Genomic DNA, 27,351 nt, shown 5'->3' with positions numbered 1-27,351 from the left:
TTCTTCGATGGCGCTACAGCTCAAGTCAAGCCCTGGCCTCCTCCACCGCCGTCCTCCAGCCGGTACGGTCCTCCACACGTATTTTCCAGTTCTTGATTTTTAGCAGCTGGTTTTCATCTTTAGTAACGTTATCACCCCATCCTGTGCGTGGCTGTCCCACTGGCCTTTTCCCCCCTGGGTTTCCTTCGAGAATCTTCTTCAGTATCCGTGACTCAGGCATGCGTTGGATATGGCCTGCCCAGTTTCGCCTCTGGAGTTTTTATGAAGGTGGAGAGTTTTGAATCTTGGTATAAGCGGTATAGTTCAGTGTTGTACCCAATTCTACACTCCCCAACCATCATTCATGGGTCCGTATATCCGCCTCAGGATCTTTCTCTCAAAGCAGTCCACCAGCGTCCATGACTCGCACTCGTATGCAACGACCGTGCGTATGACGGTTATATAGAGCCGGGTCTTAGTCTTAGACCGGATATTATGTCCGTTATAACAAGGTTATGTAGTAAAGATTATGTAATGAATATAAAAAATTACGCAATTAAATTATTTACATTTTATTAAAAAATAATATGGGTAAGTATAAATCATAATTAAATATTGTTATTAAGATCATTCTATCGCCATGGCTTCTACGTTTCCAATTTCACCATCCCTGCATTTTGCACTTTGAAGTTCTCTCCGTATCTGTCAAAATAAACAATTTTTATTGATTAATTTTCAATGCTATTAGTACAAGTATCCGAACACGCATAGCTACTTGGGTTAAAATAGTTTGTGATATATTGTGAACACGGGGGTGTCAAAAATACCCAAAAATATGTGATATCATTTATGGATGATTAGTTCAAAGTCTGATTATGAGAATATCATTACCTCCGCGGTGATGGTGGGATGTGATTGTTTTCTGAGGAGTGCAAGGAGGGCCTCGCGCTGTTCTAGGGAGATGTCGGCCTTGTAGCGTTGCGCAAACGTCAGCAGGGCTTGGTGCCATAAGACAGGGAGTGTTCTGTGATCTCGTTCAAACCTGTCAGAGATAAATTACATGTCAGCTTTATCTATTGTAACCCTTCGACAACAATTCAATGGACGGCAGGAAGCTCTGAGTTTCATTTTACCTCAAGGGGCGTGAAGTAGTAAATTTTTACAAGGTTAAGATCCTGATGAATGTATTTATTTTTATGTTCACAGTCACAACGGGGCTAGCACGATGGTTACATATTCCTCCTAGACTACGTCGTACCGCATGCTTGACGATGTATGTGTTGATATTACTTTATAATTTAGTATTTAACTTTTGTCTGAATCCTCTCTACGATAAGACTGTACTTCAACCGATGTGTGGCCCAAATAATTGACCCATTCTCAATACTACTTTATATTAATGAATGTTTCTTCTGCCATTGACAAACCTACTTCCATACGAGTGGATGAATACATGAGTAAGTAATGACATTGCTGGCCAGCAAAATCTCTCCACTCTTCTTGGTCTCTAGTTCTTCGTTACCACATACAGTCATTAAGTCGTCCAGTTTATTGATCCAGCGGGTTAGGGCATCCTGTGGTCGTTTAGTGCCACTTCGGTACCTACCACCGTGTGACTACATTTTCTAGCCCATTGCCATTTCATCTGTTTGGCGACCTCTATCATATCATTTTCTCATCTGCTTCCTTATCCATTGGTTTCTTTTGTAAACTCATTACACTTAAGACATATTGTATGACATTGTATGAACTCAAAACTCTACATAGTATCCTGGAAATATATCAATGTCTTTTCACCAGGAATTGGCAGTTAACATCAAACGAATAAACTATTACCTGAGGAAATGGAAGACAGTGGCGTCGACCACTCGGTAGGGCAGAGCATACTTCTTGTCGAGGAAGACCCTCATGATGATGGAGTTGGCGCCCGTGTAGCCCATCTCGGCCACCTTCAGCAGGCATGCGCACGAGTGCAGGATGGGCACCGAATTGCGAGACAGCACCGACCCCACTATTATCGCCTCCCGCAGTGTACAGCTGCCGGACTGACGATAACAAATATTCGAGGGTTAATAAACGAGACCTCGTAAGAGACATTTTGTTTAAAATACATTTTTTGCATTGTTGAATATTGAATATATTGGTAGTGTTGGCATCTATCGACGAAAGCTTCGAAAAATGTTTGAAACAGTGTTTCGTATCTACTTTGTTAATTCTGTTGTTAATGTCCAATCCTAATAAGATCATATGGGCCTCCACAGTGTGGAGGTTTGTATTAACAGATTTTGTTTTTACGAGAAATGGATGTCAGCTACTTGCTCAACCTATTAGGCCCATATTCTGACTAACAATATATGTGTTTGCCAGACCCAGGATTCGAACCTGGGACCCACGACGCTATAGCCCAACGCTTAAGCCGCGCGGCCATCGGTGAATTATGTACTGCCAAAAGTTGGTAAGTCTCTAAATCATGTTATGGAGTAATTCAAAATTTAAAAGTTTGACATGCCCTATAAATCAGTCATAATGCTAATTTCTTTGTGCTGCATGTGCATGTTCTCTATATTGGATGGTATTAAATTTTTTTTCAACCATACATATTTATATAGACTTACAATACGTTGTTTACTACAAATACACCCGATCCTCTTTTTGCACGATTTTGAAATAACACGGTTTAAAAAACTACCCATTATTATTTATTTACACTGATTTTTTTGCTTTAACACAGTAACTAAAAAGAATAAAAATATATATCGATGTACATATTCATCAAAAAATTGCGTTGCAGTGGACGGCCGCACGCCACTGGTGTATACATAATATGTTGTCACCGAAAATCGAAAAAAAATTCGAATTACGAAATGTATGGGGAAAAATTTTTAAATTTTAAAAAACAAATTTTTTTTTTATTTTCATTAATTTTGTTTTTGATCATAGATGTGCTTATCGAATTGGGTCATAAAATGTCAGGATTATTTTTATTACCATCATAAAATAAGTAATTTTTGATGTTTTAAGAAAAGTCTGTCATAATTTTCAATGACTGGCTCATGAAATAGTGTACTTTATTACGATTTATCGAATACTTTTATATGCCAGGGACTCTGAAATCATTTCGAATTACGAAATTCAAATTAAAGGTATGGTTTTATATGAAAATAATGTCCAAGGGACTTTTTTTTCGGGAAAATTTCGAATTACGGCGAATTTCGAATTATCAGTGTTCTTACTAACGAGGTTTTACAGTACATGGCGCTACTAGTCAGTCACTTTGGGTTCGATACGCCGCATGCTTCGGCGTCAGCGTCATTAAATATTTCCAGCGATGAGAGTGATTTTTCGCCACGCGAAAAACACCATTTTTGTATGGGCACCTTATGTTTTATTACACAGTTTTGTTTTGCACGGTAATCTTTGTTACGTATCCCCGTGCAAAAAGAGGATCGGGTGTACCTAAATTATCAACATACCAACTTTTGGCAGCAACCCAACATATGTAATTATAGTGTGTTTATGCATGAGATGTTTTCAAATTATGTATGTTTAATATATTGAATGTTGCATTCTCAAGTTTTGTGTCTTATTCGTTGAAAAAAAGAAGTAGTTTAATAAAATTGGTATCAATATAGGCAAGTAAACTATTTTTTTAATTCAACAAATGATTCACAAGATTTGCGAATGTAACATTCATTATTGAACATACATAATTCAGAAACACCTCAGAAACGTACCTATGAAACCAATTCTTGAAAAAAATATGGAGGGAGTGGTAAAAGCAGTGGCGAAGACTCCATACTAGGCGATTATTTAAAGCCTACCTTCTTAAGAAAAATATTTTTAAATTTTATATTGACATATTAAATAATATAATCACATAATAATATATTCAATACGCCCAACGACATCTGTCGTATAATTGTCATAATAATTTTACAATCTTTTCCACTATTTCAATAAACACCATTTATGGCATGTCTCGAAGGTTTAAAAAAATAAGCGACATCTCGTTTCACTTCACATATTGTATGGATTCTGTTCGCGTGAATCGAAAACTTTTTTTATATGAAGTTTGTTTCTCATAATTTCAAGACGTCTGCGGCGGCCCATATAAATTGGTAAGCTATTTAAGGAGCGCTTAAATTTTACGAAAGTGCACATTTATTCAAAATAATTTATAAGATAATTTAAAAAAATAATTTCTATGGGATTCAATCAGATATAAATATTGATTGTTGTTAAAAATAATAAATAATTTATCTCGTGGTTTTTATTTGTCAGTTAGTTTATTCATAGACTAAGACAATTTATTCAGCTAGTTATGTCAATTGAAATCTGATATTGTATCTAAGCAGTGGTGATGCGCCTTTGAGAGCGCTGGAGCGGTGAACACCTACCCACTCAATTTATGCGAAAAGATTTTTTTTTAAAAATAAGTATTTCATTTATTAAAAGTGTTCTGATCTATTACCGTAGTCATTAATTCATATACAAAAACAAATTGTAATAAGTATGTGTTTTTAACCAGCTATTTTAAATATAATATACAATAATTCAAACGTCGCGCTGGCATCGTCCGTGTGGTTTCGCTTTGCCAAATGCAATGCTATTCGGGAGCGAGTTCCTCGATCGCACAAGCAATCATGCCTTGTAATGAGAATGAGTGCGACAGCAATAATATTCGTCTGTAGGTGATAGCGTGAGATAGCAATACTTCTTCGATCGCCACTCAATGTCGCCAAGGCGCGTTCCATACTCGAACCGTATAAACGTATAACCAAAAAAAGACTTTGTCTACGTACATTTTCACATACGGTTTATACGTCTGAGTTGCGCGAGCCGCTCAGGCCTCGTAAGACGCCCAGTAAAACCTCCCGAAAGCGGATTCATATTATTAATAATTATTGTTAATTATTAATTACATATTACAGCTAGGATATTTTTTATAATGCTGACATTGCCTCAGCATTATTTAACATTATAGTAGAAAAAAATCTTATTGAGACATTTACGAAAACGGTTTTACTATTAAACTTAATTATTTGCACTATTCCGATGACATCAGTGGAAAGTGAAAGATGTTTTTCCACACTCAAATGGATCAAGTATTTTAGCAGAAACACCATCACGCAACCAAAATTGAAGGCATTATATATGCTCAGTATCCAAAAAAGAATGAATTTGTGTCGATGAAAAACAGAAGAATGGATTTCTCATACAAATGAACAATAACATAGGTACTTTAAAAAAAAGTGAACTCCCAGTAAAATAACTCACCGATCGCCACTGTATCTAAGTCTGTGTTTTAATTATAGAACTATTTTAAAATCTCTAGTTTACGGGTTAAATTATAAATTCTTATGGAAAAGATTCTCAACAACGGATATATTTAGGAAAATACATATTTCAAATTAATTGCTTAATTTTATACTATCAGTGAGCTTTTGAAATTTCATCGGTTTTTGTGTACCTACCTATTTATCAGTAGTTATGTCGGATTATCTTCTTATTTCCCGTAAATACATCTAACAAGTGTGCTTTCTCCACAGCCTACCTGTTTCCAAAGGTCACACTTCGCCACTGGGTAAAAGGTGCACTACAAATAGTGGAATCAGCTTGAAGACGCAGTTGAGGACAATTGACGAATTTGCTTTGTAGCGGGTATTTGTGAAGGGTGGAATTGAATGGAATGGACATGATTGTTTGATGATCACACATATTATGTAATGTTGATAAAATCTTACCTCTAACAGTGGTAGAATAATGCCTTTCATAAACGCGCCCGGCTTATACAAAGCCTTTCTTAATGCCTGGAATAAAACAAACACAATCAATAACATAATCTTGTATGGCCCTTAACCGGTTAACTGGCGAATGCAAACTTACTCGCCGTAATTACACCTAATTTTTACGTTAATTACTACCAATGTATATTGTAATGTAAACATCTAATGGTTGTTGATCGGGCGAATCTTCTACCAGCACCAAGTACACTCCAAAACCTCGAAACAGTCGACGAGTTTGTATATCTTGGATCGACCATCAGTGGAAAGGGCGGATGCGAAGCGGAAATAAAAAGGCGCACACAGATTGCAAAAAATGCGATGACACGCCTTACCACTATATGGAAGGATCGGGGAATTTCGATTGCCACAAAAATGATGCTTGTGCAAACATTAGTGTTCTCGATATTTCTATACGGAGTCGAGTCGTGGACCCTGAAGGCAAGAGAACGGAAGGCAATTGATGCCTTTGAGATGTGGTGTTGGCGCCGAATGCTTCGCATTTCTTGGACGGAGCACAGGACGAACCAGTCAATCATCCAGAGACTGAAGATAAAGGAACGGCTCTCGACGATATGTCTGAGAAGAATTCTGCAGTATTTTGGACATATTGTCAGGCGCGGACCGGACAACCTAGAGAGACTGGTAGTTTTGGATAGCCTCCAGGGAAGGCGAAGCAGAGGAAGAGCGTCTGCGCGATGGACCGATCAAGTGAAAGAGCTGACTGGGGGGGCACCATCCATTCTGCCCTGAGAGAAGCGGAAGATCGAGAAGGATGGAAAGTATTGGTCGCTCAAAGGATGGCGAAATTTAAATGTGGTCACGATCCTCAGCCATGAGTGCACGACCAAGAAGAGACTACCAATTAACCAATTATAAGGCATAAGAGAGGTTAATAACATTCATATTACATACAAATATCATAAGGATTGATTAAATATAAATCTAATGAAACATTGTAAGTTGACCCGCGCACATAAACACGGCATAGCTGCAAAATATCATCATCGTCCAATTAAAAAAAAATTACATCGCATCTGTATGAATAATGAATGCAACTTTGCTGGCATTTCCGAGTTTCGATTATCTTGGTGCCGAGACCAATATTATGAATGCTATATATAATTATAATGCTAATAACTAGGGCCCGGATTTATATGCTAGTGCATGTTTTGTTACGGTGTATGCACAGCTATGGGAGTTGCACAGAAATCCGTTTCGAAAGACGCAGAATCCAAAAATAAAATTTTATTGTGCATATAAATACATATTTGAGACATTGGTGCATATTTCATTAATAAATGCATATTTTCGGGCTTTTGCATTTATAATTTTATCGAAACATAACTAAATCAGGTAGATGCACTTGCATTTTTAATGGCATCCCTGAGCATTTCATTAATTTATCAGAAAAAGTGAAGTCATCTCGGGCACCTATATTTAAATTTTGCGTTATCACCTCTGTGGACGTTGAGAGATCATTTTCCGCATATAAACAAAATACTGACAGATATGCGGAAAATTTAATGCCGGAAAATATTGACAGAAAAACAGCAAATAGTATTTAGGAATAGTTAAGTGTGTCATTTTTGTTTTTTTAAGTAAAGTTGTGTTTAGTTTCCAAAGTTTACATTTACATTTTGCATTTCTTGTTCAATTATTTGTACCTACTTGTAAACAAACTATTTTGAAAATTGTAATTGATTAACTTTATATTGATTAATTGTTTTTATTTTTATCGATAATATTGGGTGAAGTGGGTATTTACAATATTTTTCCATAAAAGTGTCCATTTTTAACTGCATATTTCTTTGGTTTTAGTGCATATTTCAATGATTTAAAGTGCATATCTGCATGCATATAATCATGTTTTTTGTTGCATATAAATCTGCTCCCTACTAATAACTATCGTAAAAGGAAAAAAATCTTCTTTAAGTCATGATAAAATTGTTTAAAGAGAATATTTCGGGGCCATAGAGAATGTCAGAATGTCTTGTTAATTAAATTTTCTTGGTGACATGAACCTACGTTATGGTTGGAGAACTCACTTGGTAGAGGTGGAAGTTGATCTTCTTGAATTCTGTGATATCGTCTCTGATACGGGGGAGCAGCACCAAATTGTAAAACCTCTGCGCCATCTTTTCTTTCAAATTTGAAGCAAATATTCTTGTCGCCTGAAAAAATTATATATTTCGAACAATATCACAATGAAGAAACTGGTGGCGTTGGACTTTCGATATATATTATACGGGTTACACATTTGAATCTAAGCAAACCTGACACCTGTGCTGTTCATCTCAGTGCAACCATTATTATTTAGATGAACAATTACTCAAGTAGTAACCAAAGCAAGACATCAGTTAAGTAGCAGGCATACATTTCATTTATTATTTACAAATAATGCATTGAATGCCGCCGAAGCAAAGAATATCGCTTTATATTTATAACCAAGGCCTGAACAAAAACGATGCATAAGTGCGAGTGAGAAAGTATTCGGCACCCTTATAATCTCTGCGGCACGCACTAGAGTAAGATAAAAGGTTTACAGATGTGTAGAAGATTTTGTTGTCGGCATAGCCGCCAAATCTTAGTTTTTTGCTTAATTAAGCGTCGATAACCTGCGAGCGCGTGTTGCTAAAATTGATATTTTTTGTGTTAAACATAAAGTCAGTGGTAAACATTTTTAGTTAATTAAGTAGAAAAGATGGTTCTGTGTGCTGTATAAAAATGTGGTTGCCGTACTGATAAGCAAGAAGATGGTATTACGTTTCACAGGTAAGTTGATACATGTTCGTGATAATTTATTTGTATATTATTATATATTTTAATATCAAGTGACCGTGTTTCTTTAAAATAACTTAAATTATGGATATTTTTACCTAATGGTTGCATTTTGACCGCTTAAAAATATTATATAACGTAAAAAAATAGAAAAATATATTTAAATTCTGAGCGTCTAGTGTGAGCACTAGCGAAATGGTCTATGGTCTCGAACATTTGTATACGAATGCGTTCGTTTGCCCACAAACCAAACGCACGGCACGCAGCTTCATTTAGCAATGCAATGGGTGGCGTCTGGATGTATCTATAGTCTAAGATATTAACCAATTCATCGATGCTAAAAATATTCTGGGAATCACTTCAGCCTCTCTCCAGAAAAAGAGTGTAATTGTGATAACGTTAGTTTTCGGAAATCAATGAATTCTCGATCTATCATTTTCCCGCATGTATTGGTCAGATAATACAAATATTTATCTATTATGGTAGTACAATCTCTAAGTTTACCTGATAAACGGCAGCCGCAGACCAAGATGTCGGCTCCGTTATATAAAGGACCTGTTCCCAGTTGAATAAGTTGGGGATCATCTTGAAAGCCTTGGGAAGCTTTCCTGAACGGTAACGCTTCAGCACGTCCCTTACACCCTCGTACAGAGAGATCACCCTAGAACAGTAACAGAAAAAGATGAAGAAAACCTATCAATAAACGTAACTTACATATTACTATTTTCACTCTCTTGAATCTCATAGGTCACTTCTGCTCTTGAGACATTTTTGCTGTTGTTGCTGGTTATAAGTAGGGATTGCAATACCGAATGAATATATCGATACCGGTATTTCGGTATTTATTATTGAATACCGGTATTTGTCAAGACATATTATAGAAACAAAGAAGTACTTATCAATGAATATAACTAATAAAATCTATTTGAAACACTATTTTATAGCAATCTGAAGTACCCACCTACATTTACAATGTTGACCTTTATACATAAATATGTATAAATCATAATATTTTAGAACTGCTAATTTTTACAAAAGTCCAGGTACAGAAAAATCTCTCTGAAATCCAACGTTTGTTGGATGTACTATCAACATTGGATCAATAGTTATAGAATAATTGGAAATATTTGCTATGAATGTTTTATTTTTCGAAATATGTTATCCCTTCACTGCAATTTTATTTTTTCTTGGTGTCAAAAATTCCATAAAATTTTTTATGTTACTGCGTGGTGTCGCAGATTTATGACATTAGGAAATCTTACATTTCAGTATGACAAAATACAAAACCAAATGATAACAATTATAAAAACTAATGTACACACCTTATTTGATGTATAGATATTTTTATTCAACCAATTTAATCCTCTGTACATTTTTTTTTATTTATTTACAAATGCGGATTTTTGCATACATACGAATTCGTCAACAGTCAAAGCAGAAATGCAAAGACTATAATGCAGAAATGCTTTATTTCTTGAATATGTCCAAACAAAATTGGTAAAGTAGGATGTTTATGATAAAACGGTTTCCTAGGCATCAAAAAAGGATATTATTTGATAATTTACACAGATGGCATTGGCTATATTGAAATAGTTTAAAATGTCGCAAATTGTCTGCGACACAATGCAGTAAAGGGTTAATTCATCGCGACAATTATATAACTATATTTGACGGATTTTGTTTTAATGTTATTTAATTTTTGTTAGTTTCAGTCAATAAATTTTTGTTTTGGCAGCATAAAACTTGTATACTAAATTTAATATACAATATAGTAGAAAGTAATGAAAAGATAACATTAAATTAATTTTTGAAAAACATATTCGTGTATGGATTCTAAATACCGAAAATACCGGTATTTTGGATTTTTGAAACCGGTATTTCGGTATTGATAAATAATTGAATACCGGTATTGCAATCCCTAGTTATAAGTTATATTTAATACATGCAATGCTGGTAAAAGCGGCAGAGAAGATTTCAGAAACGAGTGAGAAACTGGGTGACAATATGTGTTATTGTTTGTGTCCAATTATGGTTGAAAACAAACCTGGGATCCAAATCGTGCATCTGCATCTCGCCTGCGTCAGAGAACTGCGAACGAAGTTCCGTTTGCTTCTCAGTGATCTTGTCCATGATTATGTCGGCGAGTGTGCGAGTGGGCTGTCTGTCGTCCGACATGAACATCTCCAGTGCTCTCTCGTCTTCTTCGTCCACTTGCAGGTTCTCGTAGAACATGTCTGGAGCGGCATCGTCCTCGGAAACCTCTTCTTCTTCATCTTCACTGTCTGAGCCTTCAAATAGGTTTTCAAGATTACTATTTGATCATACAATATTATGCAGTAGAGGTAGGCTGTTAAGATTTGACATAAATAGTGCACAATAAACTTTATTAGTCATACTTAATTGTTTTCGTTGAACTAAGAATACAATTTGCAGATGGTGCTGGTTAATTTTTATAATACAATTAAACCCTGCTTAAAACGATCCATAATAGTTTAGGTATGCTATGGGCGATATGACAAATAAAGTGCATAAATTTTCAGTCATACTTATTTTTTTTCTAATTTTAAAAACCATCAAACGCTATTTACACATTGTAGTCTTAAATCAATGAAAACAAATACGTTTCACTGACAAATTTTAGTATGCACTATTTATGTCGGATCTTAACAGCCTATCTTCACCCTTCGCCACTGATATTATGACATGATGTATCTGCAGTTTTTTAGGCCTGGGAATGTCTTGGGAGCAGTCACCTAATCAGACCGAGGTTAGCATGCACTCAAGTGTGCATTGACTGAGTTTACTTCTTAAAAAGCACGTGGAGAGGGGGGCAAAGGTAATGGTAAGAAGACTAGGAAAATAAATATAAAGAAGCAATTGAGCTGAGTAAAGGTAGAGACACGCACAACATTGCAAAAGGACGTAGACTGTGGTGCCACAACGCAGGTCTTACTTGATTCCAAATGGGTCCAATTGGGTTCAAGCAAGAATCACCACAGTTCGCGTTAATTGCAGTATTGCGTATTCAAGCATCGAGTGAAAAGATTCTCTTGCCCACCATATGATGCTGAATTTTTCTAAAAGCTTTCTAAAAAGATTTTTCGGTGACCAGGTCGGATGGCTCGATAGGTTTAACAGTTGATTAGAGCAACTCTTTCGTTTCTGTACATATTTTAGGACATTTCCAGACAACGTGGTTAGCATACCATGATTCAATGCCATAGAAAGATGTGGGACGATTGATAAGTCCAAGCTCGGAGAACTTGATAGTAAAGCTGCCATAACCATTCAAAAATTTACTTGTACAATGTTACAGGGGATTTAAGGGGGAAGTAACAAGATTACCAGGTTTGGCAGACTTGGCAGGTTTGAGGAAGGGTCCAGCAGGTAGAGGATCTGCTTCTTCTATCTCCCTCTGTTGCTCTCGAGCTGCCAACAATATTTTCTTCGACAGCCCTGCATCTATAAACTGAATGTAGATACATTGGGTTATTCAAAAATTAATTTATATGAGTTTTAAGAATGTAGTAAGTTTTATATATTAAAAATACATGACGTGGAATAGTCTCAAAGGTATGCTAATTAGAAAAATCGTAGAAAACAAATGAGTGTGTGTGTGGAGTACGTGCAACAGAAGTGAAGCCTTTTGTTTTGCTTAACCCACGGTGGCCGCACGGTTTAAGCCAGCGATACTCAACCTGCGGCCCTTTAAGCTTTTATGTGCGGCCCGAAACACATTTATTATCAGGAATTTCGTATATCTTGGATTCATTTCGACTTTGACGCACAGATAGTGACACCCGAAGAGGATTGTCATTATGGTCCACATCAGATCTGATATAAGAGTGTTGCTAATGCACATGATTAATTTAAAAAACAAGCGTGATTTTTAAAATCTCAAAAATGTTTTGTAAACATGTTTTCGTCACACCAGAAGTGATGCGGCCCGCATTACTTTACAAATATATGTATTTGGCCTGAAGAAAAAAAAAGGTTGAGTATCATTGGTTTAAGTGTTGGACTATAACGCCGTGGGTCCCAGGTTCGAATCCTGGGTCTGGCAAGTACATATATTGTTTTTCAATTTGTGTGTGAGTCAGGGTATGGACCTAATAGGTTGAGCAAGTGGCTGACATCCATTTCTCGTAAAAAACAAAATCTGTTAATACAAAACCTATACTCTGTGGAGACCCATATGATCCTTTAGGATCGGACATGGTCGAATAATAATAATAATTCATTATCATAATCTAAAACATCGTCAATGTATAGCAATAACATTGAATTCTCACCATCACCATAAATCATCTCATCTTTACTTCCCCAAGTGACTTGAAATCAATGCAATGTGCCTCGTCTACTTTTATCCACTTTGTCAAGAAGTTGCATGTGCTATATTATGTTATGAAAAGATTTTTGAGGCTTCAATGGTATGTTTTATTGTGTTTGGCTGCCAACTGAAGGGCCAGCGGTACGAGGTAGACCGCGGCCTACCGTTTTTTTGGTTGTGGTCTTTTGAGACCTTAAACATGTAAAATAAAATTAATTAGCAGGACTGATTCATACAGCATAATTTTAGGAGTGATTGAAATATTTTTAGTTTGTTTTCTTCATTCCCTTTGACAAAATCATATCTTACAAAAATCGGCGGTAATAGTCTCGCTAGTAGCCCTAATTTTACATCGTATGCATTTGGGAAACACAGGAATATATTGTGCATGCAACATAAATAAAACCTAACCTCTTCGTCTTGATCCTTGCGTGTTGAGGTTTTGACGCGATTTTTGCTTTTGGCAGTCTTGGAATCGATTATTTGCTTATCCAGGGGAATATTCCGTGACACCTCGGATATTTTCATTTTCTTGGACTTTCCCATTTCAGCTGTCACTATAATTTTGAACTAATTGAAAATTTATATCGAAATTGTAGCAATGCTCAATGCTGGAAAGTTCATAGACAACAAAAATGACAGCGTGAGCCCGAATTTTGACAGCCAAGTTCATTATAAAATCCCAGATAAAATAGATGTTGCTTTAGCGTGTTCAATTCACATTTTTACTGGCAAGTATATTTGTGATTATGAATAAAATTTTATTTGATTTTTTTAACAGCCGGTAAATAGGTTAATTATCAACAATCAAAAATACATATAATTATATGTATTCCTATATTTCATAAGTATTCCTTGTCTCTTTTAAAAAGTATTGGTCTTGGTATGTAATAATGGCAAGACTATATCTATATTAGTGGTCAACACTGCCCACCGTGAACCGTGCTTGGAGGAGTTTGAAGCCGATGGTGGATTTTGTGATTTGAGAAATTCATTTTAGAGATTATTTTGCAATAAGTTTAGAAATTAACCAATCGTTTGATGAAGAGACTCACGTAGACTACCATTACGATGTTTCGAACTAAAACTGACGTGGACCGTCACGTTGCCAAGACGTTGGCGAAGCTAAAAACCGAGAAAGACGTGAGTGTCGACTCTTCTGGCATATTTTCTGGAAGTTTTATCGGATCAATGGATATTTGATTGTGATCGTCTTTGTATATTTTCAGCGTAACTACAGAGGATATTCAATCGCGCGGCTGTATTTCGACATCGGAGACTTCGAAAGCTGCTGTCGTTATGCCGGCATGTACCTCACGGAGAAATCCAATAATCCGGCGGCTCACATGCTGCTGGGCCAAGCCTTCCAAAAATTGGGCAATCCTGACAGGGCACTCGCAGAATACAAAGCGTCCCTCGACATACAACCTAACCAGATGAACCTTATCCTAAAAGGTGAGTAAACAAACCGATACTAACCTTTCATAATGTCGATTTCTCACTTTTTTTGATTTTTTTAAATGTTGACAGCCGAAATTTTGAATGCCGGGAAAACATAAAAAATGACTGAACATCTGAGTCGAATCGTCAATTTTGAAAATATTGTTTATTTATATAAGTTCGAGAGATAATATTGCGCAACTATGCTATTAGACAATGACTAGTATTTCGTAAACTACTTATACTTACTAACCTATAATACTATTTGTACCGGGGGTAAACGCACCATTACAACAACAGAATAATTAAAAATAATACTGTCACTTTCTGTGTTTGGATTATTTTCAATGTATAGTTTGATACTTTACTTCAGAATTATCTGATTAATTAGTAAAAAGGCCATGTAATTTGGTGACAATAATATTTATGAAATTATTATATTTGGATTTTTCCTGTCATTGTTTTGAATTTGTTACTTCGTTGTATTTTGTACAAATGCCGATTCGTTAAGGCTACTACACATAACTGCATGCTTAACAAGCATGCATGATCAATCTTTTTGTGCAAACGCGCTTGAGCGTCTATAGATTTGAATATATAGACATAAAAATCCATGCAAGCAAACTTGAACGATAATACGTGTTTGCACATGCATTTTTTAATACATACTGTCAGCCAGTGGCGAAGGGTGACTTTTGGAAAGAGGTAAGCTGTGGAGATCAGAGAAAAAGAGCACACTTGTCAGGTAACCTACGGGAAATAAGAAGATAATACTTACGATATTACTACTGATGAATAGGTGCACACTAATGACAAAGACACACTGGTCATAGGTTTCATGAATTTGTCAAATTATTTAAATCATTTATGGCAGTAGAATTCCACGCAGACTTTTCTTTAGCAAACAATACGCATCGCCAACAAAAAAGTTTGTTTAATGTATAACTGCCAGTTAAAAACAAATATTTATCATATAAATTGTTGTGAAAATGTCTAATATAAGTTTTTTTGCTGTATTCAAATCTAAATGAACCCTTGGAAGGTCAAGCTTTGATAATTTTTAATTTTTGAAAAAACGTCAAACTCGGGAATGATTTTTTTTAAATGCAATCGTTCGCACATCTTCGATCGGGACACTAGACAATTTGAAGCACTGGCGAATGATTTCGGTACAATATGAGATAATTTATCCACATTCAAAACACAGTAATACACTGAATTTTGTATTATAAAATAAAACTTTATCACCGCTTTGAAATGTCAATACTTATGGCATGAACTGTGAATAGCATGTTATGTTTGTCTATGACTGAAGTAACCTAAATTATATTATGTGATCGAACAAAATAGTTATTTTTTTTTTTAATCATTCTTATTATTTATTATTTGCTTAAAAAGATAATCATCGACAATAAACAAATCAACATAGCGCGTAAGCTTGTCCTGTAACGCTTCCAAGTCTGGAACAAAAACGCAGACATGTATGAAGTTGGCAACTGAATTGCGGTAGAAAATTCGGCTTGGATTATGATCGACATAATTCTAAAAATAGCACTCACATTGTGACGTTCCGTCATTTATTTTTGATTCGAAACTTGACTAAAGTAAACGCTCTACTTTTAAGTAAGTAACTACCGACGATAGATGACAATCAATATTTTTATTATAACCTAGTACTAGACAATATAGATATTTATTTATTTAAATTAAATACTTGAAAATAGAAGGTAAGCTTTAAATAATCGTTTAGTATGGAGCCTTCGCCACTGCTGTCAGCAGTAAATCCATGCATGTGTAAACGTGGTATAAAATTAACAGAAGATAAACATTTTTTTTTGTTTAATAACTCTGTTGCTTTGTACACATTTTATACACCACAAATTTGTTCCATGAATAATATTTTGCTACAGATATCGCACCGTGAGTGTAAAACCAAGGCATCTGCAAAAGACATATTTTGGATATATTTGGGTTTGAAGACTTTGTTTTGTTATGAGAAATAGAGTTTATAAAAATAAACCATAATATTTGATTTATATCTACATCATGGGTGGCCAACCTTTTCAGCAGCCGGGCCAGATTCTAAAAATGAGTTTTCTTACCGGGCCACAAAACCGATTTTTTTTATAATGCAAAACAAAAAACGAAATATATATTAATAAAATAAAACAAAAATCAGAATCAAACATATTTATTAGATTAGACTTTTTTTAAATAATAAAAAATAAACAAAGTAATATAAAGATAATAAATTTTAGTGAGAAGTTTGATTTTGTGATGAACACATGTTGATGAACAAATGAACATCACTGATTCGTGTTCTCACTCGGGATTTGACATGTTTCATTCGACTAAAAAGCTGTTCACACGTGTAAGTGTTTCCAAATAGCGAAGTCATCATTAGAGCATGTTTGTAAAACGCAGGATATTTCTCCTTGTCCATATATGTTTTGTAAAACTCTTCCAAACCAACCTGATGGAAATTTCTTCTTTAGCTGTTTATCGCAACATAGTTCTCAATGTTCCATTTGTAAATTTCCTGGTAATAAATTCACGTTTACAGAGAATGGCGTAACAAATGCACCAAAAAGCAAACGGTGATTTTTAAAATCTTGAGCCAATATCGAATCTCAATTTGCGAAATTAGCACATGTAGCGGTAGCATTTGATATTATTTTTATTTTCTCTGCTCCACAGGCCACAAGTTGACACCCAGCGGGCTGCGGGTTGGCCACCCATGATCTACATTATATTGCATGTTCTTTCAGTTACTTCACTTTTACATTATCAAGTTCACGACTTTTGCAGTTGTTTTGCATTTAATCATCCGCTCACACAGAAACTAAAATCTGACGAACTGGTTGGTGATGAAACTCATAAACTGGCCAGTGATTGATGCTTCGCACACGGCGCTACTGAAACCCTATAATCTCATAACCTCAAACTGTCAATCCCATTGTCTTTCCTACTTCATTCTAAGCTTTTTCCGTAATATCTTTACGGGAATATTCTGGCAGCCTGTAATTATACAAGCAGGAGTATTTCTCAAAATCTGCCACATATTTTAAATAAAAAATCGGTTGGCCCATCTTTAAGGCTATACCTCAGTTGAGGCATGGTCTAAAAAGATCGTGGTTAGGCGATGCGCGGATTGCGGGTCGCGGGTGCAAATGACGCATGCCGACTGAAATATAATTTGTCATACAAATCCAACATGCGTCCATTTAATGTTCTGTTTATTTTTGTATTAGTAACAATAATAATATATTCATTGACATGTTTTCTTTTTCAAGTAAATGGGTAATGTTTTTAGTCATCTTTACACGATTTATTGATACCATATTTGTTGCCATCACGAAACAAATTGACGTATTCACACCTCGACGTTCGTTCTCCGAATGCCAGCGAGTCCAAAATTTCGTCGCGCCTATAGTTGAAAATTATTTGCCGTTTCACTGATGTATTGTCTTAACTTTGACGTCTTGGCTTGTTATTTCTTGTTCACTTCTTGTTTTACCAATTTTGGTAAGAAAATATGATTTTTGCTGCCATTGAAATACATTCTATCTAGATCAGTGGTTCTTAACCGGTGCACCGCGAAATAAATGATAAAAGCAGAAAAATCCGCAAAATTATGAAAGCCGAAGAATGATCCAATGTGATTTTGATTTTGCCGAAATGGAATTTATTGGAAGAAAAGATTGCATATTACTTTCCTTAAATATAAATGGCTGGATATGAAATCCATTTGCTACGATTGATACATCGAGTTGTGAATTATCGTAGCAAGAAGAAGAAGAATTGATCACCTTGTCAACGGATCATACTCTAAAAATTTTATTTCTGAAAGAACTATGGAGGAATTTTGGATTTCTGTCCAGCTCTCTACATGAGGGCACTGAAAATCTTGTTACAGTTTTCAACATCATATTTCGTCGCCGTAGATGTCAACGGAGCCAGTCCACAAAATCATAATGCTCAGAAACAAACACTCAAAAATTTTGTGTGACAAAAAAGTAACATTTTTTTATTAAACTTTTTTGTTTCTAAAGATATAACAGTGAAACTTTCAACATAGAATATACTTTATGGTATTATCTTTTTATTATTTTGTACAAATAACTAAAAAAAATAGTATCTTAGAAGTTATGTGTGTTATATCTCTTGACCACTGAATATTGAAATGTACAAAAACTGTAGTCAAAAGAGTTTTGTGGCTTAAATCCATTGACCACTGCATCTTTGATGCTTTTGTGTACTTTACTCATTTTTGCCAAATTTGTGGCTTGGCTCCCTTGACATCTACGGCTACGATTTGTGTGAGCTCGGTTTCTCAACAATAACTAATATAAAAACTAAGAAACAAAAAAACTTTAGATGAAGAATTTAAGGGTAGCTATATCAATAATTATTCAACCTAATATTTCTGAAATCTTTAAAATCCGACAAGCTCAGGAATCACGTTAATTGATTTTCACATCAAATAAATTCCATTTTGTCAAGGGTAATTTTAGGTAGGTATCTACTGTTTTTCCATATATTTAGGTAGGTATATATCTTTTCTTTAATATTTTTTTCTATGACTTATGTAATCTGTTTATTTGTCCGCATATTTTTTCTTATTCTCAAAAGTGCACCGTGACTTCGAAAAAGTTAAGTACTGGAGTTTCATTCTCGTATTTTTTGAGTATTCACGTGAGCGGATGGCCATAATCCATATTGGATAAAAAAATATTCTTCTATCTATAAAATATCTACAATTATCTATGATTTAATGATGAAAAATTTTAGATATTTTTGGATGGAAGAATATTTTTTAATTTAAATCTATTATGGTTAACCAAGATTATTGTGATCATAAATAAAAAAACATGGCAGCCAATGGGTTTAACTAATACATACAATATGTATGGATATTTTTAGCTAAAATTCTAAAATGAGTTGGCTGTTTGTTTCAATCTGGGGGGTATTTTCAGTGCTTTGTGTGGAATTGTGAGCAATTTCAACATGAGAACATTATATTGCATAGTACTACAATAACCGTCAACTAAAGTTTAGTATTTTGTAAGATACCATGTAGATATATTATAATATTGATTTTTTTATTATGCATTGTTAAGCCCATTGAAAAAGTATCGTACCTACTATACGAAGTATCAATTTTGTTTGACCGATATGTTACTTTTTTGTCAACATCGAATCATTCGATAACATTATAATTACTTGTAATATCTAAATGTTGATAATTAAATAGATTATTCGTAATTTATATTTAAGCCATTATTTTTAGCATCGTTTTTTCTCGATATTTTCGCTCCAGTGGATCTATTCCAGGGGTCGGCAAACTCTTAGACCAAAAGAGCCAAATATGAGTATCAGAACGGTTAATTTTTTTTTCGAGAGCCATACATATATTTTTATAAATATGATTTATCTCAGTGAATGTTATTGTTTATTTATCGGGTGAAGAAGATTTTGCGAATAAAACTAACGCAAAAGTTTTTTTATTGTTGAAATTATAAATATAATTTTTACAGAAAATGAATGACATACAATCTTCACGCATTCCTTAAAACTAATGTGAACAATGACCTTCCTTGCATTTCTTTGGAGAGGGTCTGTATGTTTGGTATGTAACTTGTAGTTTTCAATTTTAGGCGCGACTCCAAATTCTCATCCGTTATTTGGATTCTCTAAATGCTATTTATAATGTTCATGTTTGAAAATGATTGTTCACATACATATTGTGTAGACTTGAATATGAGTTCGGAAAGCTATACCATGTATTTAAAATCGTAGTATCTACCTTATTATGTATATATTGTAGATCTTTTAGAGCGCTCCGCTGTGTTGTGAAATTTAATTGCATTTTTCTCTCTCCAAATCCTCAATTTTGGTGGCAAGACCTACAAATTTGGAGCTGTATAACTCTTTACTTGTTAAACCCACCAAAAAAAATCTATTTCAAAAGTGCTCGTGTCGATATGAAATGGAGAAAAATTTGATTTGTCGACTTTTGCAATGGGCGAATTTAAAACAACAACAATCATACCTTTTTTGTAAAAAATGTGAATTGGGAATTTTGCAAAGAGCCGCACGCCAATACCCAAAAAGCCGCATGTGGCTCGCGAGCCGCAGTTTGCCGACCCCTGGTCTATTTAAGTAACTATTGTAAGTAAGTAAGTATTTTTAGTAACTTTGTCCGTTGTATGTATTTGTTTTCATTGAACTGAAACTAGGGTTTACAGATGATGTTGGTTAGTTTTTTAATTCAATTAAACCAAGCCATAATAGATAATATAGATAATAGTCCAAAAATGTTCATTTATCTATAAAATATCTATAAATAATTTTGGATATTTCATAGATAGAATAATATTTTTTATCTATTATGGATCGGTTAGGCACGGCTTAATGAATTTTAAAAAACTAACCAACATGTCTAATAATTATTATAAAATATGTATTCTTAATTCAACAAAAATAAATAAGTATGAATGGAAAAGTGTGCACTATTTTGTCGAATCGTCCATAACATTCCGAAGTTCGGGGGGAACAACCATAAATACGCCAGCAGGGACATACCCGAATTTCACCGAAGTCCACAAATAAAAGACGTATTTCATACAACATGTCTACCAACTTAAATTTTCACTGTATTACGAATTTACCAATTATTGTAGATACCCACTGATAAACCTCCTTGTGTATCAAATTGATTCCGTGTTAATTTTGACCAATAAAAATAACGGTCACGTACTGAAGTGTTAAGGCTTATACTTCAGCTGAGGCATGGTAAGATCGTGACTACGCGATGCGCAGATTGTGCAAACGACGCATGACGGACAAAATATAATTTGTCATAAAAATTCAATTCGTCCATTTAATGTTATGTTTATTGTTATATTAGTAATAATAATATATTCATTGACATGTTTTCTTTTTCGAGTAAATGCGTAACGTTTTTTAGTCATCTTTGAATATATTCCTCCGACGCCATCACAAAACAAATTGACATGCTTACTATCCCTCTCTGATTGGCAACAAGTGCGAAATTACGTCCCACCTATTGTTGAAAATTATTTGCCGTTTCACTGATGTATGCTCTTATTAATAGCTGTGCTGATAACGAACCTAAAACCTATTTTGTTACTCATACTTTATAAAGCTCACCACATCTCGTAGAGTAATCTTATATAATATTATTATATTGAATGAATGAACTGAGATGTTAACTCATTGTCTTTATTGTCTTGTTATGTTTTCAGTTTGTGAGCTATTAAGCACGGACACCAGTTGGGACACGGGTCGCTCCCGTTATTGGGTGGAGCGCGCCGCCACCTTGTTCCCCCAGCATCCGGCCGTGTTCAGATTGCGGCAGCGCTTGCTGGCCTCGCAGGGTGCCGACCCTGCTGACCTAGTCGCCCTAGCGAGCGCTGAGGCTGCCGCTCGGCCTGCCGATGCCGCCGCCCACGCACGCCTCCTGCGTCGCCTCGCCGAAGCCGGCCAGCCCGCAGAGGCTTTCAAGCATGCTTTCCGTTCACATTTCGCCACGTCGTCGCGGTTCGCTGATTCTTCTATTTGGCGGGAAGCCGTCGTCGAAACTCTCACTGCTCATGCCGCCCATGCCCCGCCCGGCTTTCTGGACCGCGACTATTGGCTACTGCGTCTTGCGGTTTTCGAACGCGGTGCGGAGACGGCGCTTGCTGAAGGGAGATCACCGGCTGAAGCCACGGCTGCGCTGCGCAGTCTAGATGGCGCCACTGGAGAGGCCTCGGCTGCGATGCCCCCTGCCCCTTCCGATGCTCTAGCTCACTATGGTGGCCAGATCTGCCTGCATGCTGCTACCCTTTTGCTCAAAAAGGGCAGCGGAGAACGGGGAGGCTGGCGGGAGGCTGTTTCTTCTGCCCTGCCTCTGCTTTTAACAGCCACTGTGGCGCCAGTTCCGGACTCTGGCTCTTTCCGTTATGCAGCCGCATACCGTCGCTCTCAGGCTGGTCGTACCCTTCTGGCGTGTGTCGGAGATCGCGGTCACCGTGCAGCCGAGAAGGCTGTTCGATGCTTGTCTGCGCCGCGCTGGCGGAATGAGCTTTATGTTAAGCTTTTCGGGGATGCTGAGCGACCGCTGTCTTCATATATCTTATTGACCTCCGACTTCGAATCAACTGAGGCTAATCTTCCTGAGGCGTCAGACTTGAAGCGCTGTGAGGAGATGGCCCGATCCCTCCGCCCGGATTCCCTGCATCTGCAGGTGTGGCTTGGCCTCGCTTCCGAAAAACTATCGGATGTGGTAGCTCCCGCTGTGGAGGGCCTCCCCACGTCTGTTGCCAACCTCGCCAACTGTGGTGCGGAGACACTCAACGCACATGATATTGACGCCTTCCTCTACTGTACCGTACTGACGGCTAGCGAGCACGCCCTGGAAGCTGGAGAGAGAGACGCCGCCCGGCCGACGGTGCTACCTGCCGCTCTCTCGCGACAGCTGTGCACCCCTGACCAGATCAAATGGTGGGAGTGCGCCCACGCCCTCGGCCGGCTCGACTCTGGAGATGCCGGAGATGCAAGGCGTGCCCTGAGCCGTGGAATTGAAACAGTGCGTGGCGTCGGCAACCATGGGCTCGATCCGCAACTTCTCTGTGCCCTCGCCGACACATTCGGAGAAAGGGCAGTTGCGGCCCGCGATCCTGCTCAGAAGAGAGCGCTGGAGGCGCGCGCCACCCTTTACTACACCGTCGCCGTGCCTATGATAAGAAAACTCCGCGAAAACGTCGCCGATAAACCACCGAAGGGGCGACTCTTCGACTACACGTCTGGTGATGCGTCTCCTGTCCGCCTAGATGCCCTCGCCGACCGAGCAAAGCTCTATCTTGCCGCGCGCCATGCGGCCCAGAACGACGACGATAAAGCCATCGAAATTCTAGACGCTGTGAAGTCTCCGTATGCCAGCTTTCAGCTCTATAAGATCTACAGAAAAATGGCTGACGACCAAGTGACATCTGACAGGGAAAGCTTGACTTCTGAGAATAGGTCCAGAAATATAATTCTGCTCACCAAGGCACGTGACATGATCTATCTGACCTCTGAGAGACTAGCCGCATCCCCTTTCGGTTCGGATCATCCACTGCGCGCTGAGCTAGGCGAACACATAGAGAGCGTAGAAGCCTCGCTATCCAGGATAGATCCTGATATGAACCCCAGCACCACCAAACAGCACGATCAGGCTCCGTCCTCCACGGGAGACTCTTCGGCCGGCAGCGACAGGCCGGTCAGGACGCGGGAGAACCGCCGACGCCACCACAACTCCCACAGGGCTCAACCCTCAACTGAAGGTCTGGAGGGTCAGATTCGACAGTTGCAGCTTAATTCTGTTTTGACAACGTTCATCGAACAGATGGAAGTCTTGATCAAGTCCAACCGTACCCTCGTGGAGGAGTTGCGGGAGATGAAGAAATCAATGAAATCCGATAATGCGGATGCCACCGCTGAAAAGCTCGAAATGCACAAGATATCGACTGATGGATTAAAATCAGCCGTGGAGGGCTACCGAAACGAGAGCGCAGGAGAGGTGGCGGCGCTCAAAGCGGAAGTGGCCGAGCTCAAAAGAGAGGTCAACGCCCTGAAGGTGGCACCCCAGCAGAGAGAACGGACAGCTCTTGATGACAGCGAACTTCTTCTCCTCGAAGAGGAAACTTACGCTGCAAATACTGCAAATATTTTACCATACTTACCCCGTGCCCCGACTCAGTATCCGATGTATCAACCGGGAGCGGTCTATCCCGTTTACCCAGGACAGTATCCTGGTGTGCAGCTTTTCCCGCAAGTTTTCCAACCCGACCGGACGACATACCGCGATCCTGCGGTGCCCCCGGCCCACAATTATCAAATAACTCTTCCTCCAGATCCCCCGGTATTATTCCCCCTCTCAAATGTCGCAGAGCCTGCACGAGGTCCCGTATCCGCGTCTACGCCTGTGGTGCCTAAACCGGCTCCCATCATTCCCTTTAATCTGTTTGATACCCCACAGGCGAAGCTGGCTCAAGCTTCCGCCGCATCGTCGTCGTTTGGCAACTTCACCTCGCCTGCAGTAGAATATAAAACTCCTGACAAGTCCAGAACCCTCTCGGAAAGAAGCGGCGACAGTTATGATCCCATGCCCGATTTCAAACCGGTCGTGGACCTTCCCGACGAGATTCATGTCACAACAGGAGAGGAAGACGAGGAAGTGCTCTTTGATGAGCGCGCCAAACTCTACCGGTTTGTCGCCAAAGAATGGAAGGAACGCGGCATTGGTCAGATCAAGTTGCTTAAAAACTCTAAGAGCGGCAAGGTGCGCGTGCTGATGAGAAGGGAGCGAGTCCACAAGATTTGCGCAAACCATTTCATCGCGCCCGACGTTGAAATCTCCAGAATGAAGAAGGATGATGCCAAAGCATACTTTTGGGCCGCTAATGATTTTGCTGACGAGACAGTCGTTTTGGAAAAATTCTGTATCAGGTTCAAGACGGTAGAGCTTGGGGAGAAATTCTATGACACTTTCTGCAAAGCCAGAGATGATACCACTACCCTTTCGAAAGTCCCCAATGCTGCAATTTCAACAGGGACAGTAGCCTCCGTCACCGGTTTCGGAGATAAGTTTAAACCGAAAGCGGGCTCTTGGAAATGCGAAGCTTGCTATACTAATAACGATGATACCACGTCTCAGAAATGCATCGCTTGTGGAGGTTCCAAACCGGCTCCCGTATCCGTTCCATCGGCGCCCGTTTCTACATTCGGCGGGATCACATTCTTCACTGCACCCACGTTCACAAGCACCCCCGATAAGGTGACTGTAACGAATGACCCTGCACCCCCCAAACCCAATCCGTTCGCCGGATTCACTTTCAATAAGCCTGCGATTACAACTCCAATTGCAACTGTTATGGATGCTAAAAATGAGACTGTTCTGTTCGACGGAAAGGTTAAGTTGTCCACATCGCGGGAAAAGACACCGGGAACCTTGAAACTGCTCGCCGACCAAAAGGACAAGCGGAAAGTGAGGCTTGTGATGACAAGTGACACCGGAGAAGTGCGATTCGATCGCCTGCTGGAAGCCGATACCGTATTCGAAAGATCACCTTTGAGAGACGGCGAACTCACGTGCACACGAGCAGGTTTGACTGTCGCTTTAGCGTTCGAGCCGGCCACCAATCGCGCTGTGTTCGAATCTGCCATTGCTGATGCGAGAAAGGGTTGGGGAGATGCCAAATCTGCTCTAGCTGACATGTTTAAACCCAAACCCGGCTCATGGACATGCAAGTCCTGCTACATCAACAATGAAGGGACCGCCGAACGTTGCGTAGCGTGTGACACTCCCCTAAATCCATCGGCACCGACCCCTCAAAATACTCCGACTCCATTCAAGTTTGGATCAGGAGATACACCAACTGTAACCGCCACACCTGTATTTGGTTTCCTCGATCACTTCAAACCGAAAGCGGGCTCGTGGTCTTGTAAATCATGCTACGTGGATAATGAACATTCCGCCGTGATATGTGCTGCTTGCACTTCTCCCAAAGACCCAAACGCAATCACCAACGAACCTAAACCTCTAATCGCGCCTACTTCTAAATTTACTTTCGGTATACCTAACACTGCTAATGCATCCCCTGCTGCCGTCTTTGGAGGTTTTATTACCACGCCAACGACTGCAGCTTCAACTCCTATCTTCGGCGGGTTTACCCCTATGGCGAATACGACCGTGACATCATTCGGGGGCTTCACCTCTTTGACTTCCGCAACGTCCACCCCCTCAACTTTCTCTTTTGGAATTGACAAGAGTAAAGACGTCTCGCTCGAAGTTAAGAAGCCTGAAGTGGTGACGCACAATGGCAAGTTCCAGTTCACTTTCAAGCCCAAGACGGGAGCTGAGGATAAGGAATCGGAGACGAAAGGCGAAGAGAGTAAGGAGGTGGGGCAGGATGAGAAGGATGATGAGAAATACCATGATGATGATGATGGAGATCATCTCATTTTCGAGCCTATCATTCCCTTGCCGGATAAGGTGAGTTTTATTACCATTGTTTTAAAACACTTAATGGTATTTTTGGAATATTTTTAGTGTGGTTGAATAGGTCAGACCCACAACAAGATTAAGGGCCTGCATACCGTGTAAGGGTCGAAAATGATGAATTTGGGGTGTCATTTGGAGCTTAGGCTTGAATAATATGTAGACTTAGGGTCGTATGCATGAGATTCCCAAATACTTTATAGGCCAAATACTGCTCATTTGTATGCATGTGTCATGGCGTCCATATAATGGCAGACTTATAAAATTTCATTCCCCGAACACTAATTTAAAATTTTGAAATTGTAATCTGTCTGAAAGTGTGCGAATGGTACCATATAAATCTAATAATTATAAATGAATAATTATTATGAACTTTAAATAATTTAACAGTTATTTTATCACATTTATTTTATATTTCTACTTTACGAAAGGATAGAGTATTCCCAGTAAACATTTCCATTTGGTGGCAATACATACAGTTATATTATAACTTCACTTCTATTATGAGATGTCAAAACGGAATAAGAATAAATGAATGAATGAAATGAAGAAACAGCACGACTAGGAACTGTTTTTAAAGTTCGCAAATGTTTTACAGAGTCTACAAAATGATTGAGGCCCTCTCAAGCAAATGTTTGTTGTAATGAATGCATTATTAAAATGACATTTGAAAGTGACAGATGAAGCAGCCATTTTGAATGACGTGTGACGTCAGATTGCTTACGTCACAAACAGTGCTATACGCTATATGGTGGAAAATCGGTTAAATAGCTTATAAAGAAATTCGGAATCTCATACATACGGCCCTTAATTGGGAAGATGTGAATAAATATTTAGACTCACCCACACAAGTGGAATATAATATTATTATCTTCACAGCTATTCATGTAAAATCGCAAATGACAGGTTTTAGCCAAGGAATTTTCAGTAAAAGTTTTAGCACTAGCGTCTGCCGATTCGAAGTCATGTTTTATAGTTTAAAAAAAAATGTA

At 38.1% G+C, this 27,351-nt stretch overlaps 2 protein-coding genes across 2 annotated transcripts in view; one reads left to right on the top strand and one right to left on the bottom strand.

Annotated features, from left to right (window-relative positions):
• Positions 1-529: 529 nt before the first annotated feature.
• On the bottom strand, positions 530-13,521 carry bys (Bystin). The gene is made up of 9 exons (XM_085950932.1): positions 13,285-13,521; positions 11,889-12,012; positions 10,588-10,831; positions 9,048-9,204; positions 7,811-7,936; positions 5,724-5,789; positions 1,816-2,024; positions 871-1,021; positions 530-681 (listed from the first exon to the last, which is right to left on the bottom strand). Exons 1-9 carry the CDS (start codon positions 13,417-13,419, stop codon positions 607-609), a joined length of 1,287 nt encoding a protein of 428 aa, XP_085807058.1. The 5' UTR covers positions 13,420-13,521; the 3' UTR covers positions 530-606.
• A 282-nt stretch (positions 13,522-13,803) lies between these two features.
• LOC147068997 (E3 SUMO-protein ligase RanBP2-like) overlaps positions 13,804-27,351 on the top strand; it is a 31,954-nt gene continuing 18,406 nt past the window's right edge. The window contains exons 1-3 of the mRNA XM_085951185.1: positions 13,804-14,016; positions 14,103-14,328; positions 21,582-26,353. Of these exons, the coding sequence (XP_085807311.1) occupies positions 13,945-14,016; positions 14,103-14,328; positions 21,582-26,353 (5,070 nt within the window). The 5' untranslated portion in view covers positions 13,804-13,944. The remainder of the gene's footprint in view (positions 14,017-14,102; positions 14,329-21,581; positions 26,354-27,351) is intronic.

The sequence above is a fragment of the Rhyacophila brunnea genome, unplaced genomic scaffold, assembly GCF_057557595.1.
Source record: "Rhyacophila brunnea isolate RB1 unplaced genomic scaffold, BYU_Rbru_1.0 scaffold_24, whole genome shotgun sequence".
In the NCBI taxonomy this organism is placed as follows: Eukaryota; Metazoa; Arthropoda; class Insecta; order Trichoptera; family Rhyacophilidae; genus Rhyacophila; species Rhyacophila brunnea.
This window is presented reverse-complemented; position numbering and strand designations above follow the sequence as displayed.

Bases quoted from the DNA above. Each gene is read 5' to 3' on its own strand.
- bys (XM_085950932.1), bottom strand. From the start codon at position 13,419: ATGGGAAAGTCCAAGAAAATGAAAATATCCGAGGTGTCACGGAATATT. The intron at 10,832-11,888 runs GTAATCTTGTTA...ACCTATTTGAAG, and splicing joins TGCCAAGTCTGCCAAACCTG to GCTCAGACAGTGAAGATGAA. The intron at 682-870 runs GTAATGATATTC...TTATTTTGACAG, and splicing joins ATCCCACCATCACCGCGGAG to ATACGGAGAGAACTTCAAAG.